This window comes from Nyctereutes procyonoides, unplaced genomic scaffold (assembly GCF_905146905.1).
Source record: "Nyctereutes procyonoides isolate TBG_1078 unplaced genomic scaffold, NYPRO_anot_genome, whole genome shotgun sequence".
Classification (NCBI taxonomy): Eukaryota; Metazoa; Chordata; class Mammalia; order Carnivora; family Canidae; genus Nyctereutes; species Nyctereutes procyonoides.
Genome location: NW_026575139.1, coordinates 39,113,990 through 39,134,506, shown reverse-complemented (window position 1 = coordinate 39,134,506; position 20,517 = coordinate 39,113,990). Strand labels below are relative to the sequence as shown.

At 40.9% G+C, this 20,517-nt stretch overlaps 3 protein-coding genes across 8 annotated transcripts in view; 1 reads left to right on the top strand and 2 right to left on the bottom strand.

Annotated features, from left to right (window-relative positions):
• The window catches only part of ARMH4 (armadillo like helical domain containing 4), a 195,055-nt gene that overhangs the window by 80,447 nt on the left and 94,091 nt on the right, over positions 1-20,517 (bottom strand). For all 6 annotated transcript variants that reach the window (XR_008661646.1, XM_055303871.1, XM_055303869.1 and 3 more), the window contains one exon: positions 2,022-2,279. Coding sequence is in view for 5 of the 6 variants with exons in the window: in XM_055303871.1 (XP_055159846.1) it covers positions 2,022-2,279 (258 nt within the window). In the remaining variant the exon portion in view is untranslated. The remainder of the gene's footprint in view (positions 1-2,021; positions 2,280-20,517) is intronic.
• Positions 12,853-13,299, top strand: LOC129496002 (60S ribosomal protein L27a-like). The gene has a single exon (XM_055303876.1). The coding sequence runs from the start codon at positions 12,853-12,855 to the stop codon at positions 13,297-13,299; it is 447 nt and encodes a 148-aa protein (XP_055159851.1).
• LOC129496000 (uncharacterized) lies at positions 17,748-19,220 on the bottom strand. Its single transcript, XM_055303873.1, is given in 2 exon segments — positions 17,748-18,590; positions 18,592-19,220. Coding segments are annotated over 2 exon segments (1,455 nt in total). The 5' UTR covers positions 19,204-19,220.

Genomic DNA, 20,517 nt, shown 5'->3' with positions numbered 1-20,517 from the left:
TGGAATCAGGAGGCAGGATAGGAGGACCCCCTTCCACATTTCTGTTTTGCCCTCTAATAACCTACTTTTATTATAAAACTCACCCTCCCCACACTGAAACTTTATGAAGTGGGTTCTGCTCTAATCAAAGAAAGGCACCACTCTGGCTTTCCTCTCTGTCCCCATGCAAAGTGCCAGGAACAGAGTAGGTGCTCAGTGAGGTTTGTTGGATGAATTAATTAACCAGATCAAAAGGACAGTTCATCAAAGAAAAGTATTCCTCCTTAGACCACAAACCTTTAAAAGTTTTACCAAGTCTAATTTCATCTTTAAAAAAAATAAAATCCTGAGGTGCCTGAGTGGCTCAGTTGGTAAAGAATCTGCATTCAGCTCAGGTCATGATCTTGGGCACCTGGGATTAAGTCCTGCACGGAGCTCCCTGCTCAGCGGGGAGTCTGCTTCTCCCTCTCCCTCTGTCCCCCACCCCGACTCATATGCACAAATGAACGTGCTCTCTTAAATAATTAAACAAAATCTTATTTTAAAAGGAGCTTATTTTAGGGATCCCTGGGTGGCGCAGCGGTTTGGCGCCTGCCTTTGGCCCAGGGCGCGATTCTGGAGACCTCAGATCGAATCCCACGTCGGGCTCCCGATGCATGGAGCCTGCTTCTCCCTCTGCCTGTGTCTCTGTCTCTCTCTCTCTCTCTCTGTGTGTCACTATCATAAAATAAATAAAAATTTAAAAAAAAAAAAAAAAGGAGCTTATTTTAAACTACACAATCATGCAATAACTTGACACAGTGATTTTCCTGCTCTGCACTTGTATTAATGTACTCACCCTTTCTCACCACTGATCTAAAAGTTTTCATGAAAGAGGAGAATGATCTTTAAGAAATCATATGCAATAAGATTCGAAATTGGATATTTCAATCAAGGCACCATAATACACTAGCATGATATTCCAGAGCAAAGTTCCAGACCAACATCCAAATTTTCAATGAAATTGCCAAACATTAGTTATGTGACTTTTAAACCTAACCTCTGCTGGGGTGCCTGGATGGCTCAGTGGCTGAGCATCTGCCTTCAGCTCAGGTCGTGATCCCGGGGTCCTGGGATCAAGTCTCGCATCAGGCTCCCAGCAGGGAGCCTGCTTCTCCCACTGCCTATGTCTCGGTGTCTCTCATGAATAAATAAAATCTTTTTTAAAAATTTTAAAAAATAAACCTAACCTCTGCTGCACTGAAGGTTGTAAAAGGGGCTGTTAAAGACTAAGAGAATTTCAGAGAGGGTATTTCTTTAGAGAAGAGATCATCTTACCTCAAATGAAGAGAGTAAGGCCTCAAGGAATCACCAGAGCTTATAGCATCTCTCCAGAAAAAGCCAAAAGGAGAGAGACCAAGGAGCTTCCCTGCTGATGGGGAAGAGAGTGTCAGAGGTGAGGTCAGCCTGCACCCATGGAGCCTCTCCAGGATAATTTGGGCCATGCCCGAGAGACAGCAAGTACGTAGGTGTCTGGACACTGACTGCTAAACTGAGACTGTATCTGCCAACCAAATAAAACCTAAGAAGAAACCGAAAAGTAACAAGCCTGCTGAGCGCACACTCAGAAGTGGGGGAAGAATTTCCCCTAGGAAGCAAATTCTACAGGGACAGAAGGTAACTCCATATATTTGTTTTCTGACTGCAGACCATTCATGCTGCTTGTTCAGCACACTGGTTACTCATGTCTTCTCTCCATTTGGAAGTCCTCCCAAAACCAATAGTTGTCTTCCAGCTGGGAAGGAAAGATGGAATTCCTTCCAAAAACTAGGTAACTGTGCTCTCAGTGGGCAGCTGGAGACTATTTGGAGGCTAGCTATTTAAGAGCACACTAAATATAAACATCTAAGAAAAAACTGATAACTTTTCTGAAATGAACCATCCATAAACATAACCAGAAAGTCCATTTTGCTCCATAATTGATGCCAAGAAAGCAAGCTGCCACCTTAAGAAAATAAAAGGAGGAGAGGGGGAAGGAAGAAAGAAACACGAGTGACTCTTACCCAGGCCCTGATTCTGCTGTTCCCACTCGATAGCGTCTGGCACCTGGTAGGTAGCTCCCTCCAACGGGCCCAGATTTTCCTGCTCCAAGCCAGGTTCTTGAGACGTGATGCCAGGGAGAGTAAACCCAGGCAGCTCAGCATCACCATCCAAGCTCTCATCCAGGGTCTCTCCTTCTTTATCTTCTTCATCTTCTTCCTCATCTTCCTCTTCTTCCTCTTCCTCCTCCTCATCCTCTTCATCCTCATCTTCTTCTCCCTCTAGGAAAAAAGAAATCACCAAGAAACACAAAGGAACACAGTAAATGCCTACATATGAATCTTTTGAAATGACCCAAACACTACAAAATAATTGTAGTTGACTTTTTCAAACAAATTTCATAGCCAAAGTTGGGTGATGTGGGCCTTGCAAGATCATGTGCTCACCATAGGTGTATGGTGTCAGATAATTACTAGAGAGCATGTGTACATGGAGTAACAGTTCAGGAAATATAAATTTTTATTAGTTTATATTTACGAAGGTAGGAAACATCCCTTCCCTTTTTTTGCTGGAGGTCACTGAAGATGTACCCACAATTTCATATCCAAAATATATAAAGAAATTATAGAACCCAATCCCTAAGAAACAAATAATCCAGTTTAAAAATTAGAAGACTTGCATAGATATTTTTCCAAAGAAGATATACAGATTGCCAACAGACAGATAAAAAGATACTCAGCATCACTAATCATCAAGGAAATACAAATCAAAACCTCAATGATATCACCTTACATCTGTCAGAATGGCTAGAAACAAAAAGATGAGAAAAATAAGTGTTACTGAAGATGTGGAGAAAAAGGAACCCTCATGCACTGTTGGTAGGAATGCAAATTGGTACAGCCACTGTGGAAGACTTATGGAGATTCCTCAAAAAATTAAAAATAGAAATACCATATGATCCAGTAATTCTACCCAAAGAAAATGAAAACACGAATTCAAAAAGATACATGCAGCTCTATGTTTATTGTGGCATTATTTACAATAGCCAATATATGAAAGCAACCCAAGTATCCATGGACAGGTGAATGGATAAAGAAGTGATATATATACATATATATATATATATACACACACACACATTCACATATATATATAGATGTATATATATATACATATATATGTGATACACACACGCACGCACACACACACACACACACACCACAGAATGCTACTCAGCCATAAAAAGGAGTGAAATCTTGCCATTTTCAATAGCACGGATGAACCTAGAGGGTATTATGCTAAACAAAATTAGTCAGACTGAGAAAAACAAATACCATATAATTTCATTCACATGGGGAATCTAAAAAACAGAACAAATCAATAAACAAATAAACAAAAAGGAGAAACAGACCCATAAATACAGATAACAAACTGATGGTTGCCAGAGGGAAAACGCATGGGGGTTGGGCAAACAGGAGTGGGAGATACAGGCTTCCAGTTATGGAATGAATAAGTCACAGAGATAAAAGGCACAAAATCGGAAATACAGCCCATAGTATTGTAATAGCATTGTATGGTGACAGGTTGTAGCTACACTTGTGGTGAACGTAGCATAAAGTATAGACTTGTGGAATCACTAGGCTGTACAGCTGCAATTAATGTAACATTGTGTGTCAACTATACTTTAATTTTAAAAAGGGGGGTGGGAATGCCTGCCTTTGGCTCGGGGCATGATCCTGGAGTCCCGGGATCCATCCCTGCATGGAGCCTGCTTCTCCCTCTGCCTGTGTCTCTGCCTCTCTCTCTCTCTCTGTGTCTCTCAAGAATAAATAAATAAAATATTAAAAAAAAAAGATCTGCCCATGAGAAAATACACTAAAATACTAACAGAATTTCAAGAGTGTCCCAATCCTTTTGTATCTTATAATACTAAACAAAAAAATTCATTATTTTGGCATAATTTTCCTTCTATTCTCCTTCCATATCAGTGAGTAGAAGATGTTAAATGAGAGGTACATATATCCACTCCTGGCTCCTGTTGGAAAATTGACCCAAGAAAGTGGAAACAACTACATCAACATTCTCAATTCAACTCTAAAGGAGATTAGGAAATAGGATATTGATCGAAGGCAGTCAGAAAAGCACACTTGAAAAAAATCATTATCATCATCCTAAGAATTAAATTCACAATTTGTCACATTCAATGCTTCAAGCGGAGTGAATTTAGGAAACAGAAAATCCCCAATTTTACTTTGCTTCACCAATTTTAATTTTCTAGGAATACTTCAAGGCTCCTCCCTCACCATGGATACACCCTGAAGCCCCAGATGAGAGCTCATAAAACTGAGAACCTTCCCCTGGTCTCTTCTCTTGGCTCTCCACATGAAATAGTGGAGAAGGGAAGCGGGAAGATCAGAGCTACACAGGAATTCCGACACTCTCTTTTTCTGCTTCTAGATAATATTCTCCATACAGATTCCTTTTCACCTGTTGTTTACAGGGTTTTTTTTAACTTTTAAAAAATAGTACATCTTATCTTTTTCATTCTTATAAAAACTTTAACTTTGTAGGACTTAATACCTCTCACTATTCCAAAAATTCAATGACTATTTCTCAAACACCTAGTTCCAGACAGTAGGAATAAACCAGTACCGTCTCTGCCTTCCTGGAGCGAATATGCCACTCAGTGAGACACACAGCTCACAACAGATGATACAACATTACACTCTGATTAAAACTGATAAGAAAAAAAAAACTGATAAGAAGATGGAAAATGTCAATCTCTGCTTTTTTTTGGGTGGGGAGATCAAGGAAAACTTTTCTGGTAAGGTAAAGTTTGAACAGAGATTATATCAAAATAATGAATTCTATTGTTTAATTTAGGTCAATATCTACAGGAGCATTCCCGGCAACAGGGAACAGAAGGAACAGCAGAAACAAAAGCCTTGGGATGCCTGGGTGGCTCAGGGGTTTAGCACCTGCCTTCATCCCTGGGCGTTATCCTGGGGTCCTGGGATCGAGTCCCGCATCAGGCTCCCTGCATGGAGCCTGCTTCTCCCTCTGCCTGTGCCTCTGCCTCTCTCTCTCTCTGTGTGTGACTATCATAAATAAATAAAATTAAAAAAAAAAAGAAGAGGGATGGAAGAGGGTAGCTAGAGGAAGATATGGGGGTCCAGGGTAGCTTCTGAAAATAGGAGATACTAGAATTTGCTTGTAAGTTGATGGGTAAGATCTAGTGGCAGGGGGGGTAATGATGACTCAGGAGAGAGGGGAGAGGGCTGCTGGGGAATGTCTGGAGATGAGGTATGGCAAGGGGTTGTACACATGGACTCAAGCCACACCAAAGTACTATGACTCTGTGATTTTGGACACATTACTGTACCTCATCTTCCTCATCTGTAAAACTGGGGTTCTTCCTACCTCTCGGGGCTGTTGTATGGTTACATGAGTTAATACATAAAGTACTAAGGACTAAGCTTGTCTCATAATGGCCACTGTATAAGGCTGTTTCTTTCTTGTGACTGAGAAGGGATGGGATCCAGTGCACAGGCTGGCTCAGACACCTCCTCCACTGCAGTGGGCACGAGTGCAGGCAGAAGGATAGATCTGGTGATGGGAATATATGAAAGTTGTCTTCCACTTGACGGGATGAGCACTGGGTGTTATTCTGTATGTTGGTAAATTGAACACCAATAAAAATTAATTTATAATAAAAAAAAAGAAAGTTGTCTTCATATTTCTTTTGTTTTCTCAGTCAAAAAAGAAACTAAGAAGGAAAAAAAGAAATGTTGGTGTTTGGAGGTGAGAGGAAAAAGTGTGAAATAGTCATCTTGGAGAATGGGCAAGTGAATTCCCTAGGGAAATGTGATAGGACTGGCAGGCAGCCCTATGGGCCCACCTGAGATGTGACATCATAAATTTAAAGTGAGACAGGCTGAGGGGGTTGTGTTTTTCTCCAGCCACATTCAGCTGCTTGGGTTCAGGCATGGGTGGTAGACTAGCGTAGGCAGAGAGATTTAACCAGCAGCAAATTTTGCTAGAAGAGTTCAGTGGCGGAGGGATGTGGGAAGGGAGGTGGTTGACTGTGTGTCAAGGAAGTGATTAAAGATGGACCAGGTAAGGACACCTGGGTAGGTCAGTTGGTTAAGCATCTGCCTTCAGCTCAGGTCATGATCCCAGAATCCTGGGGTTGAGCCCCGCCTTGGGCTCTTTGCTCCATGGGGAATATGCTTTTCCCTCTACCTACCACTTCCCCTACTTGTTCTCTCTCTCTCTCTCTCAAATAAATAAATGAAAATCTTAAAGAAAAAAAAAAAGATGAACCAGGCAAAGGGTTCACAGTAATACAAACTCCCACAGTAACACAAGTAAGTCCTGGGGATATAATGTACAGTATGGTGACTATAATTAACAATACTGTATTGCATACTTGAAAGTTATTACAAGAGTAGACCTTAAATTTATATTATCACCGCAAAAAAAATAGTATTTATGGGCACCTGGGTGACTCAGTCGGTTAAGCATCTGCCTTTAGCTCAGAGTCCTGGGATCAACTCCCTTGCCAGCCTCCTTGCTCTACAGGCAGTCTTCTCCCTCTGCCCTCCTCCCACTCGTTTTCTCTCTCTGTCTCTCTCTCTGTCTCTCTCTCTCTCAAATAAATAAACTCTTAAAAAATAGTATTTATGGGATGCCTGGGTGGCTCAGCAGTTGAGCGTCTGCCTTCGGCTCAGGGCGTGATCCTGGAGTCTTAGGATGGAGTCCCACATCGGGCTCCTTGCATGGAGCCTGCTTATCCCTCTGCCTGTGTCACTGCCTCTCTCTCTGTGTGTGTCTCTCATGAATAAATAAAATCTTGAAAAAAGTAGTCTTTATGCGAGGAGATGGAAATGTTAACTCACCTTATTGGGGTAACCATTTTGCAATATATATGTGTATCAAATCATCACATTGTGTCCCTTAAACATATGTTGACATATGTTATATGTCAATAATATCCCAGTAAAGCTGGAGGGGAAATAAAGATGGACCAGGGACTCTAATTAAAGAGAAGCTGAGGAAGAAGTTGGATAGAGAAAAAAGTATGGGGTCACTGGAATTTGGAGAAAACTATCAGGGATCATCACAACTATTTGATGGCTTTCCTGACTTTCCTCCTGCAGACAGAAACTGGCCATAGACTAAAAAGAACGTATCTTCATTTTTAAAGCACTATAAAATCACTTTCAGCTGCCTTTTCCTTCCACAAACCTAAACAGGTTGTACTTGATGGAATGATTGTGACAATATGATACTGGTCCCCTAGGAACACAAAGGTAAAGCCCTTGAGTTTTCAGCTCTCATCACTGAGCTGTTGACCACTGACCACTACCACCTACCAAGGACAACTTCTACTTGACCCACAATAAGCTCAGTTAATTCCTCCCCCTTAAAGTATAGAGCTGTATAACCCAGCAATCTCACTTCTCAGTATATATCCAAAGGAAGCAAAAAGCATTATCCCAAAGAGATATCTCTACTCCGGTGTTCATAGCCACATAACTCACAATAGCCAATAGGTATGGAAACAACCTACATGTCCACTGACAGATGAATGGATAAAGAAGATGCAATATACATACAATAGAATATTATTCAACCTTTAAAAAGAAGGAAATCCTATCATTTGCCACATGGATGAAACCGAAGGACATTATGCTGAGTGAAAGAAGTTTGACAGAGAGAGACAAATACTACATGGTAATACTTATAGGTGGAATCTAAATTTTAAAAAAAGTCTAACTCATAAAAACAGAAAGTAGAAAAGTGGTTGCCAGGGGCTACAGCATGGAGAAAACAGGGAAAGATTGGTAAAAGGGTACAAACTGTCAGCTCTAAGATGAATAAAGTCTAAAGGTCTAATGTATAACATGGTGACTACTACAGATGATAACACTGTATTCTATCACTAGGATTTGCTAAGAGAACAAAGCTTAAATGTCCTCACACCAAAAAAGTAAATATGCCAGGTGATGGCTGTGTTAATTAATCCAATGGTGGGAACCCTTTTACAATGTTATGCATCTACCAAGTCACCAAAATGTACACTCTAAATACAATTTTATTTCTCAACGATATCTCAATAAAGTCAGAAAAAATAGGGACCCCTTCGTGGCTCAGCAGTTGAGGGTCTCCCTTTGGCTCAAGGCATGATCCTGGGGTCCTGGGATCAAGTCCCGCATCGGGTTCCCTGCATGGAGCCTGCTTCTCCCTCTGCCTGTGTCTCTGCCTCTCTCTCTCTCTCTCTCTCTCTCTGTCTCTCTGTCTCTCTCTTTCTGTATCTCTCATGAATAAATAAAGTCTTTTAAAAAAAAGTCAGAAAAAATAAGGCATAGAACTAAAAATAATGAAAAGGACCTCAAAAAGTCAGGCTGCACATCAGCAAGCCATGGCCAACAAACTGATCACTACCTTCGTGAGGTGATTTGAATGACATTGCTTAGATCAACATGTCTCATAATCTCTCCCACACTCACCCACCCTGGTAGAGCCTTCCGTCTCCTCCTCCCTGTCCTGAAATGCCCAACATGAGATGTTTACTCCACATCAGAGGAGTATTCTCTTGGAGGATTCCTTTCATACTGGGAAGGAAAGAAGGGCCCCAACTGCCATGGGAGATGAGAAAGGAAAGTCTTCCCCTTATACCACCAACCCCACCCTTCAACACAAAGGAACTTAAAAGGTTTACTATTTTGTCACTTTTAGTACCTGAGGAATCATATTGCAAGCCTGAGGAGATAGATAGCTCTAGAAAAAGGATGTTTCAGGAACTGTGCTGAGAAGACAAGAGGAAGACAAGCCTTACTGGAGTGAGGCTTTTAGTATAACCTTATTTCCTCCTTATCTTTGTCAACCAGAGAATTTTCTTATTTTGTAGGAGCCTATAATCATCTTGTAGCTGTTAAACACCTGTAATAGGATGTCACCGGTACCCTGCTGCAATTTTCTGTGGAACGATCAGTAACAAAAAGATATGATCACCTTTCCAAATATTACCAAAGTAATGTATTTTATTGCAGTTTGACCCAGAAAGGTGGAAAAGTACTGGATAAAAGGAAAGATGATCTTGTCCTCTGTTGTATCACCAATGATGAGCACAGTGCTTGGCCATCAGCAGTGTTCAAAAAGTATTTGTTGAACAGATGGACAGGCAAATGAATGCATAAACAATGAACAATGGGGTACATCTAAAGAAACACAGAGTAACAATTAATAAACAATTAGTAAAACATTCTCCAAATAATCTTGCAGCAAGCACAAAAGCAAAATATAAGAACAACAGGTGTGGAGGTCACTTGATGGAATGAGCACTGAGTGCTAGATGCCACTGATGAATCACTAAATTCTATCCCTGAAACTAATAATACACTATATGTTAGCTAAATTGAATTTAAATTTAAAAAATTTTTGAAAAATAACAATAGGTACTAAACAAACCGGAGTTGTACACATTAATTTTCCGTTCATAAAAACTAAAGAGAGGGCAGCCTGGGTGGCTCAGCGGTTTAGCGCCACCTTCGGCCCAGGGCATGATCCTGGAGACTCGGGATCGAGTCCCACGTCAGGCTCCCTGTGTGGAGCCTGCTTCTCCCTCTGCCTGTGTCTCTGCCTCTCTCTCTCTTTCTCATGAGTAAATAAATAAAATCTTAAAAAAAAAAAACTAAAGAGAAAGTCATCTGTATTTCAGCCAGTCTTTCAACTAGTTACACCCAAGAGCAACAATGATGTCATGAACAGCTCTGAACACAGAGGGCAATGATATGAAATAAATATTCAACAAATAATTGTACCAAAAACCATAAGGAGACCACTGATCCAAAGAACTGAATCTAAAGGAAGAACTAAACTAAACTAAACTAAAATAAACTAAAATAAAATAAAATAAAAAAGAACTCATTCAAATTATACTCCCATGTTGTATTTAAAGGTTACAGGATAGTGCTTTCTGAGTTTGGTAATTCTGTTAAACCCCAAATTTTATTTTCGCCTATTTGAATCCTAAATAAGCATGCAGACCAATGTAAAACAAACACACACACACACACACACACACACACACACACACACACACACACACACAAGCACCCCCTGTGGCGCAGCAGTTTAGCACAGCCTGCAGCCTGGGGTCTGATCCTGGAGACCAAGGATCGAGTCCCGTGTCAGGCTCCCTGCATGGAGCCCGCTTCTCCCTCTGCTTGTGTCTCTGCCTCTCAGTCTCTCTCTCTCTCTGAATAAATAAATTTTAAAAAAATACTTATTCAAAAAAAAACATGCACACACACACAATTATTTCATATTAAAATAACACAGAAAAAGAAAAAAAATGAACCTCTAAAAGAAGGAATTGCTCTTGGTTTACCAGATATAACAGATACCAAGTAATAGGGATCAAAGACTTAAAAATTCTATTTCTCCTGAGAATCTCCAGAAAACACTGCAGTCCTGGTAAGAAAGGTTCACAGAGTTCACCCTGAAAATTTCTTCAAGTTGTGTCTGTCACCTGGAATGGAAAGTACATCCTCACAACTAATGCTTCCTTATTCCCAGGATGACTTGACACGGATTACTTCATAACACCAAGGATTCGCAGTGACACTAACAGCAATCAAGTGGGCAATAATGACAGTTGAGTAACCACCTCTAGTGACAGACAACAAATCCTCCCACCACTTCACACTATTCCCACTCCCAAGCACAACACACATTACATAAACTCCCTTTCGCTCTTGCTGAACCAGCACTAGCTAAGGGTGTCCCACTGCACTCAGGATGCCCAGTCTGGCATTGAGTGAGCTCCCTGGTCATGGACCTAATGGATTTTTTTCATAGTCTTCTTACTAAGATCAAGTCACATGTTGGCATGGCCACCGTTGAGAATTCTGACACCTAACAACAGTGAAAACCTGACAGGTGTCCGCCAAAAAACCGAACACAGGTGTTTGCAACAGGGATGCAGACGTGGTTCGATGTCTCATTGTTGGGCTTGATGTGAACTGAAACTATAACATAAAAACTGTAAAACATCAAACAGAGATGTCAGGTAAGTGCCATACGGCTAAGAGACACTCAATGATATCAAGCAGGGAGTGTGTCCACAGCTTCCACAGAGAAATGTCCTATTGAAAATGGCAGGAAGAGGGATCCCTGGGTGGCGCAGCGGTTTGGTGCCTGCCTTTGGCCCAGGGCGCGATCCTGGAGACCTTGGATCGAGTCCCACGTCGGGCTCCCAGTGCATAGAGCCTGCTTCTCCCTCTGCCTCTGTCTCTGCCTCTCTCTCTCTCTCTGTGACTATCATAAATAAATAAATTTAAAAAAAAAAAAAAAAAAAAAGAAAATGGCAGGAAGAAAAAAAGATATGTCTAGACGGTATCCTCTTTAAGCCAATTTCACCTGTCTAGATACTCTGACAAAATCTCTTAACTGCTGTTTTATAACCCATAACAATACTTCGAACTTACACGGGGCTTTTCTTCCGAGGAGCTCAAAATGCTTTGCAGGCATTATCCTCTAAGCTTACACTGTCAGCTAAACAGAAAGCAAGCCTGATAAACTATGTTTTACTTACAGCCCTCACAGCTGGTGATATAACTGCCTTGAGTGCTTAAATACCATAACAGAGCCTCAAATGGGTTTGTTGAGCCCAGAATTTTTGACTCTCTAGAACAGGCCTGTTGTATTTTTTGCAAACACTTCTGCCTAAGTTCACCAAAACCAAGAGTTTTACTTTCATTCAGGACCAGAACTGTGAGTTAATTTTCAATGAATCCAAACAGAACATATATATGGAAGAAAAATTACCCCACGATCATGGCCTGAATAATCTGACTCTGCTCCAAAGTCCGGTTGCCATGAATTTAATAGGCAGTTCCTACCAAAGGTCTTCAGTTTCTCTCATTCCATTTTTATCACAGTTTAGACATTTTTAGATTTCCAGAAGCTACAGATGTTGCTAGCATTCCCAGAGTATTACTAATAAGGGGAACCTTGGTTGAGAATACATGATCCAGGGCAGCCCTGGTGGCTCAGCAGTTTAGCGCCACCTTCGGCCCAGGGCGTGATCCTGGAGACCAGGGCTCGAGTCCCATATCGGACTCCCTGCATGGGGCCTGCTTCTCCCTCTGCCTGTGTCTCTGCCTCTGTGTGTGTGTGTGTGTGTGTGTGTGTCTCATGAATAAATAAATAAAGTCTTTAAAAAAAAAGAGAGAGAGAGAATACATGATCCCAATAATGGAGACAGGAAGAATTTCAACAGTAATACTTGTACTCAACATAACCTATCTCTCCCTGTTTTACAGGAAGAAGAGCATCTTACCTGTACACTCTGTCTCTTTGGAAAAGTAATCATCAATTTGAATCATCATCTTTTAAGTGTCAAACTTTTCTTTTTAGTGGCCCTTTTCTTTCATTTACAATGTTTAAAATTAAATCTAAGGTAAATTAGGGCACATGAAGAAGAGAAAGAATATCATGGAAAAAACAGGGCAGATGCTGAGTACATATTAGCCTTTCTCCCACTTCCCCCTTAAAGGGAGTCGCTTGGACACATCCCAGTAGCATATTTCTAAAAGAAGAAACATTTGGGGGCACCTGTGTGGCTGAGTCGATCAGATGTCCAACTCTTGGTTTCAGCTCAGGTCATGGAGCCCCACGATGAGTTCCGCACGCTCAGCAGGAAGTCTGCTTTAGATTCTCTCTCCTTCTCCCTCTCTCCCTTGCCCACCACCCCCACACTGCTTGCATGCTCACTCTCTCAGATAAATAAATAAATAAAATCTTCTAAAAAGACAAAAAATAGCTTTTTTCCTCTGGGCTGCCAACATGCCATCCGGACAGAGGAAGACCTGGAAACTTTGGGGCCACATGAGCCATGGCCACGGCCGCATCAGCAAGCACCGGAAACACCCAAGAGGCCAGGGGAATGCTGGTGACATGCATCATCACAGGATCAACTTCGACAAATATCACCCAGGTTACTTTGGAAAAGTCGGTATGAGACATTACCACTTAAAGAGGAACCAGAGCTTCTGCCCAACTGTCAACCTTGATAAAGTGTGGACCTTAGTCAGTGAGCAGACACAGGAAAATGCTGCCAAAAACAAGACTGGAGCTGCTCCTATTATCGATGTGGTGCGATCAGGCTACTACAAAGTTTTGGGAAATGGAAAGCTTCCAAAACAGCCTGTCATCGTGAATGCCATATTCTTCAGTAGAAAAGCTGAGGAGAAGATAAAGGGTGTTGGGGGCGCCTGCATTCTAGTAGCTTGAAAACACATAGGGGGAGGTTCATTAAATGCTAACAAGTGAAAATAAATAAATAAATAAATAAAAAGACAAAAAATAAATAAAATAAAAGAAGAAATATTTGTTGGCATGTGTTTTCCTGGCAATTTCTATACAAATATAATCAAAAGCCATCATAACAATATGGTTTCCACACTTAACTATCACTAAGTGAAACAATGGGGATGGCACTGCTTTTATTTTCCAGACCTTTTTTTTTTTTAACTTGGACATCAAAATGGATACAAAACTGGAAAGCCAGGAAAGAAAAAATTAAACTTGTTTTGAGGATATGAAACAAATCTCCAGCAGATGGCTCTCTGGTATCATAAGGGATGGAGGAGCCCCAGAAGCATCTGAAGTCCTTCATGTCCACCAAATTCAGCAGCTCACAATGTAAAGCTGACTCAAAATTTATGGAATTACATGACATTTCTAAAATCTTAAGTATTGCTGCCAATTCAGTGCTTTCACATTTTCTCATGTAACACTGGATATGTACAATAGAATATATATATACAATATTTATTTTATTAAGCCTAATAATGAATTGAATCCCAGAGAACTTAAGAATTGGAATATTCCAGGGTGGCTCAGAGGTTGAGCATCTGCCTTTGGCTCAAGTCATGGTCCTGGGATGGAGTCCTGCATCCTGCATCAGGCTCCCCAGAGGGAGCCCTGCCTCACTCTCCCTCTGCCTATGTCTCTGCCTCACTCTTTGTGTCTCTCATGAACAAATAAAATCTTAAAAAAAAAAAAAAAAGGTGATAACAACAACAAGCAGGACAAGTCAAGTAGCAAGCACATCAATTAAACAAGATAATGGTCCTAAAACCATCCACTCCATCATTCATCATTTACCCAATGCCTGGAACCCACATGCCAATGCAGATACAAGATAGAAAGACCTGACTCTGCCCACCTGCCCTGAAGGAGGTCTAGAAAACTCATTTAAGAGCACAAACTGATGATCAGCTGCTGGGAAGATAGACTCTTTTTGGGTGTCCATACTAGTAAAAATGAAATGGCACCCTCTCTAATTTTTTCCCACTCATTTTCCTCCTTTCCTTTATAATTCCTTTCACTATTTCTTTTTTTTTTTAAGATTTTATTTATTTATTCATTAGAGACCCAGAGAGAGAGAGACAGAGAGAGAGGCGGAGACACAGGCAGAGGAAAAAGCAGGCTCCATGAAGGAGCCCAATGTGGGATTCGGAACCCGGGACTCCAGGACCATGCCCTGGGCCAAAGGCAGGCGCCAAACCGCTGAGCCACCCAGGGATCCCCCCTTTCACTATTTCTTATATTGTGACAAAACATGAGAGGCTCCTAACTCTGGGAAATGAACAAAGGGTAGTGGAAGGGGAAGTGAGGGGGGGATGGGGTGACTGGGTGATGGGCACTGAGGAGGGCACTTTACAGGATGAGCACTGGGTGTTATATTATATGTTGGCAAATCAAACTTCAATAAAAATTTTTTTAAAAATGAAATGGGATAGGTAAACATGTGGACTGACTGCCAACACTTAAATAAGAATATGTCAAATAAAAATCAACATTTTTAGCTTATCCTGAAAAACTTCCAAGATCTGGCATCACTGAGCTCACATACTCCTCCTGGCAACAATATGAGCAAGATGTGTCCGGATCAGAGGGAGTATGTGCAGTAGTACCACACTTACCAATTCCTACTGTCTTAGGCACCTTACTCTTTGCTTACTTACATTGTCTACCTGGCCACCCAAGGTTGCATGGAGAAGATGTGAATATTTCATTACAACTATTCATACATAGTATTAAATGATAAATGATACATGGTTTTAATTGATAAATGATCTTAAAAAATCATATTTATTATGCATTTACTCCAGGTCATGCAAGCATTTACTACACAAAAATCTCATTCTATTCTTACAATAAGAGATAGGAATATAAATAACCCTACTTTACACAGATAGGAAAACTGAAGTCTAAGGAAATTAAATAATTTGGTCAAGATCACAATTCATATTCATGACAGAGCAAAGATTTAAATACACGTATGTCCATGCAAGTCCAGAAGCAGAACTATTTTCCACTAGTCTATACTGCTCTTCAGTGGGGACTGGGTGGTCTGAGAGGCTTCATAAAGAACGATGAGTTTGAGCTGAACTGTTTCTGTTTCTCCTTCCTATCCTCTTTTAACTTCATAGCTTTCTGTTATAGAGTACAGAGCACTAACTATTATTTATTACAAAATGCGATAATGCCTATTTTCATACAGGTTTATTTCTTGTAGAGTGAGAACAGTGTTATACTGCCTAGACACGAATCATGCCATGCTTTTAACAAAGATGGGATTTTCCTTTGAGGGTGGGGTGGTGTCAATCATGATAGTTGTCTGGCTGTCAATTGCCTAGGGATTAAACCTACAAAGCAGGGCAGATAATATGTATGTGGGAATAGGGATTCCCTACTTGGTGGTGGTCCCTAGAGGAAATTTACATCTTGCTCTTGGCTCTTCCATGTTGGGGTAGGGATGAGGAGGACAAAAGGAAGTTATCCTCTGTATAGGAAACAAGCCAAAAGCTGAGAAGCCAGAAAGCCTAGCAAGGTGCTTGAAAACTGTTCTAGTACTTTGGATATAGAATATAAAAAAAACTTCTCAGAGTGTGGAATGGGTCAGGACCTGGGAGCCCTGAGAACTTTTTAGCTAAGATAAGAGAAATTTGTATGTTGTGAGTCTAATTCACTTTGTGTTTCTCTTATTTTCTTGGTTTATTTGCTTTGTGTTCCTCAGGTTTGAGCCAAGTATATTTTTTTTTAATTTCTACTAATTTCAATTGAAATAAGTGACAGGGTTTTCACTTATGTTCGAGCTGGAGTTTTAATAGGATATGGGACCCCTCAGGGAACACGTGAAGCAGATACCCTGAGAAAATTGAGGGATCAATGTCAGGCCTTTTGCCCACCTCCTTCTCATAATAAAGCACTGGAAATTCTTTACACATTTTTTATATAAAAAAATTTCCATAGAGTATTTTGTTTGGAGATATCAAACAATGTAAAAGGAGGTAATATGGCTGAAGAAGAAAAGGCACTGGTAACTTTAAGCCAAATCAATGTAACTCTTTCAAGACATTTGCAATGTTTCTAAGTGTGAACATTCTTAAAATCTTGTAAGGCCATTCAAATTGATGCATTATATTTTTATCCTAATCTTTTCCTTTGGGGTTATGTATACATTTAAGTGATAAGAGGTAGTCTGATGTCAAAACAACTTCACGATTATGAATACAGCCTAATAATGTTCAGTTGATAATATCCTTATGTTATTTTATACACTGTTAAGGTTTGTGATTGTTTGTATTCCAAAGCAATAAAATTATCATGTTCACACGAGTAAAAGAACAGTTATGCCTAGCCTCGAGAAAGCATGCCTGTTAAAAATGCCTTAATTTTCTGCAAACATCTAAAATGCCTTTGAAACCTCCACAGCCTATCATGTGGTTATAAGCCACGTTTGCTTCAACAACTACACAAAATCACCAAACATAGAAAGCCCCATTTGGACCAGTCCTCACAAGGATTCTCAACCTTGGAGTACAAGCCCAGATGAATTACTCAAAACCAATCCTTTTGCCTGGGTTCTGAACATTCTCCTCAAGAGAGACATGGTGCAGTTTCCTATAAATCAAGTATTTGTTAGCCTGAGACTGAGCATATGGTTGCCTCTTCTACATTGAAAAGCAGTTGCTTCTGTTATTAAAAACTATTCTTGGGGCACCTGAGTGGCTTAGTTGGTTAAGCGCGTCAGACTCATGACTTCATTCATCTCAGGTCACGATCTGAGGGTTGTGAGATCATCAGGCTCAGTGGGGAGTCTGCTTCTCTCTCTTTACCTCTCTCTCTCCATCTGCTCCTCTCTCCTGCTCTCTCTCTCTCTCTCTAAAATAAATAATCTTTCTTAAAAATTATGAAAGAGGGACGCGTGGGTGGCTCAGTGGTTGAGCGTCTGCCTTCAGCTCAGGGGATGATCCTGGAGTTTCGGGATCGAGTCCCACATCGGACTGCTTCTTCCTCTGCCTATGTCTCTGCCTCTCTCTCTCTCTCTTTCTGTGTCTCTCATGAATAAATAAATAAAATCCTTTTTTTATTTTAGAAGTTATCATTACATTTATTAACACTTAGCTGGTAAGGGAGACTAACATTAAACTGACCAGGGACTCGACATAGTGGGATCACAGTGATGGAAAGTGCCTAGAATTTTCTGAGGTTCTGGCTCAATGGAGAAAAATCCCTTGTGCACAGATGTTTCTAAATGGGTGTTAAATAAACTAATTCACCGTTTCCCGTAAAAGGGACACTGATTATACATGTCAGGCCTCATAGCTGGAGCGGATTTTATTTCTGTAGCCCAGACACGGATAGGTTTACTCTCTCAAGGGGAGCGCTCAGTGGCGAGGTGACTCCCGACCCGAAGAGCGCTGAGGCATCCGGTACTTGGACAGGTCCAGATTGAGGTCTAAGAAGGTGTACGGGGTGTAGTCGTGGTGCTGGAGGTTCCTGTACGTGGTGTTGTCGAATGGCTCAGCTTGAGCAGGCTCCAGTGTGTTGTCCTGCTCTTGCAGGCCTGGCGCTGCGTCTTCAGCCGTCCTGTCCTTCCCCTCAGGCTCCAGACCTGTGGTCTTCTGCTTGAACACACCTGCATCAGGGGCAGGAACTGACTTTGGATGTTGCAGTGGCATCTGATCTTCCAAAATCTCCTCTTTAGCCTCCAAGACTCCTCCCGTTACCAGCTTCCCCGCATTTTCCTTGTCGGGTAGGGGAAATGCCACCTCCCCATCACCTTCCAGTACTTGCTTTTCAAAATGTCTTTCTCTGGAATCAGGAGATGCTTGCAGCTGTCCTGCCGCTCTGGTTCTTTCTATTGATTGCACAGGTGCTGGGCTGACATCTGGCTGTGTAGACAATCCTGACTTTGTGGGGTCAGGGAAGGTTTTTTTAACTTCAAGTGGCTTTTGGCTTTCTTGATCTTTGTCACTTGATCTAAGTATTTTCTCCATTTGTTTTTCCTTTATATTTTGCTTCACAATCTCTTTATCTGCTTGTAACTTGGGGGTTGTAGCTTTTGGTTTAGCATCTTTTCTGTCCTCTGATTACTTCACGGTGGGCCCTTTCTTCTTTGCCTGACGGGGCCTCTCTGAAGGGCTGAGATCTGGCTGCACTTGCTGTGACCGGATCTTCTCTCTTGCTGCTGTTGCAATTTTGGAGGCTCTACTTTCAGGGGAATGGGGGGGCCTGTGGTGTTGGAAGCCCTTCTTTGCCCCTGCTCATCATCTGAGGATCAACCTTGGAGGTATCACCCTCCTCGTCAGACTCTGAATCCGAGGAGGAGTCTGAACTGGAGGAGCTGGACGAAGATGTTGAAGATGACGAAGATGATGATGAATCATTTGTCCTTCCCTTGCTCTCCTGAGGAACTTTTGAATCCGAACCCTGTTTTCTGAATGGAGGCAGAACTTTTTGAGGAAACTCTACCGAAGTCCTTCTTGATAAAAACTCTGGAAGCCCTTCATCTGTGAATGGCATGCCATCATTGGGACTGGTGCTAGGGCTAGCTACCACCCTGCCTCAATTCACAATTGACGGGTAAGAACTGGGTGAAGACAAGTTTTTAGACAATTCGGCTGCTGTTGGGGTGGCCAGTAGCCTGCCCCTCTCCTTTCGTTCCACTACATTTTTTGGTGGACTTTGCTTCTTGGGATTTGGTGGCAGTCCCTTTTCGCTCTTCCCTGATTCTGCACAGAGAGAAACCGTGGAAGCAAGTCCTCGAAATACTCGTGCTTCGAAGAGCATAATCTTCAGCGCCGCGGACCGTCCTTCCCGCAGCAGAAGTGACGCCGCCATGACAGTGACACCGGGGACGCCCGCCAAATAAAATCTTTTTAAAAAGCTATGAAAGAAACTATTCTTAAGAAATAGTTCATCTAACTAAAAAGCTAAATTAGCAAATTATGCTTGATTACATGTCTTTAAACTGATTGCTAGTGTGGTATACATGATATCTATTCAACATCCTTTACAATGTTTTCTACATTTTTGGGTTTGTCATCAATTATTTTTTATAAATATTAATAGAACAATGAGTACATATATGTATACAAATATATATACCTACACACACACACACACACACACACACACACGACTCACAAACATATCAATTCCTTATTTCTCTAAACTGAGGCTAAGCTCTCATTCCTAATTCTCAGAGTTCTTTTTTTTTCTGTAATTTGTTGTGTGATACTTTCCCACTTTCTACATTGTATTTCTGTTATTTATATATGTCTTAACTCTTCTACTAACTTTTATGCAAGATCCACTCCCATTTCTTCTTTTTTTACTATCTGAATCACCAAATACTTGCTAAATGTGCACATAAATGAATGAACAGAAACTCTAAATATACATAAGGCTAAATCCTTTCCTCATCCTGAGCTATGACGTAAAATTTCATGTGTGTCTAAGGGTGAACTTTACTAAGCAGTACTAACTTTCTACTTTCTAGTGCTGGGCAACAAAGGTTCCAAAAAAAGGAAAACATCAGCTCTAGAATAATTTTTGCTTAATTGTGATTATACTGAGAAATGAATTCCTTATGATAAGATAGCATACTAGAAAACTTAGAGTGAGTATCAGTTATCTTTCTTCAACAGCAGAATTTGTAAGCAAAGCTATAGGGTTATACATCATAAGAATGATTTTAAATATTTCTGAAATACCACTGGCTATGTGAGCATTAGTACCAAACCTGGGATAACCATTCTGCTTGCTAAGTAATTGACTGTACTAACATACGGTACTTAAGAACAGAGATCTACCATAAATACCAGAAAAAGGATGATGACTTCAGGACAAAACAACAAAGTGACTTACTATAAGAGGTAATCAATTACTGAAATCACCAGCAAGTCTGTGTTTTGTAATCTGTCATGTAATATATATGAAAATGATGCAAAGATAAAAACAAGTTTAAAAAAATGGCTCATCCTTGCCTTGGCAATCATGTGAGATGTTTTCCTGGGTTCTTGTTAATGGTCATAAAATTATTAATTTTTATTAAATTTCCATTGCTTTTGCCAGAACAAGCATGGAGGGGAGAATTCAGCATTTAATCTGCCAAATCAGGTCATCACTAATAATCAAACCAAGGGCATATTC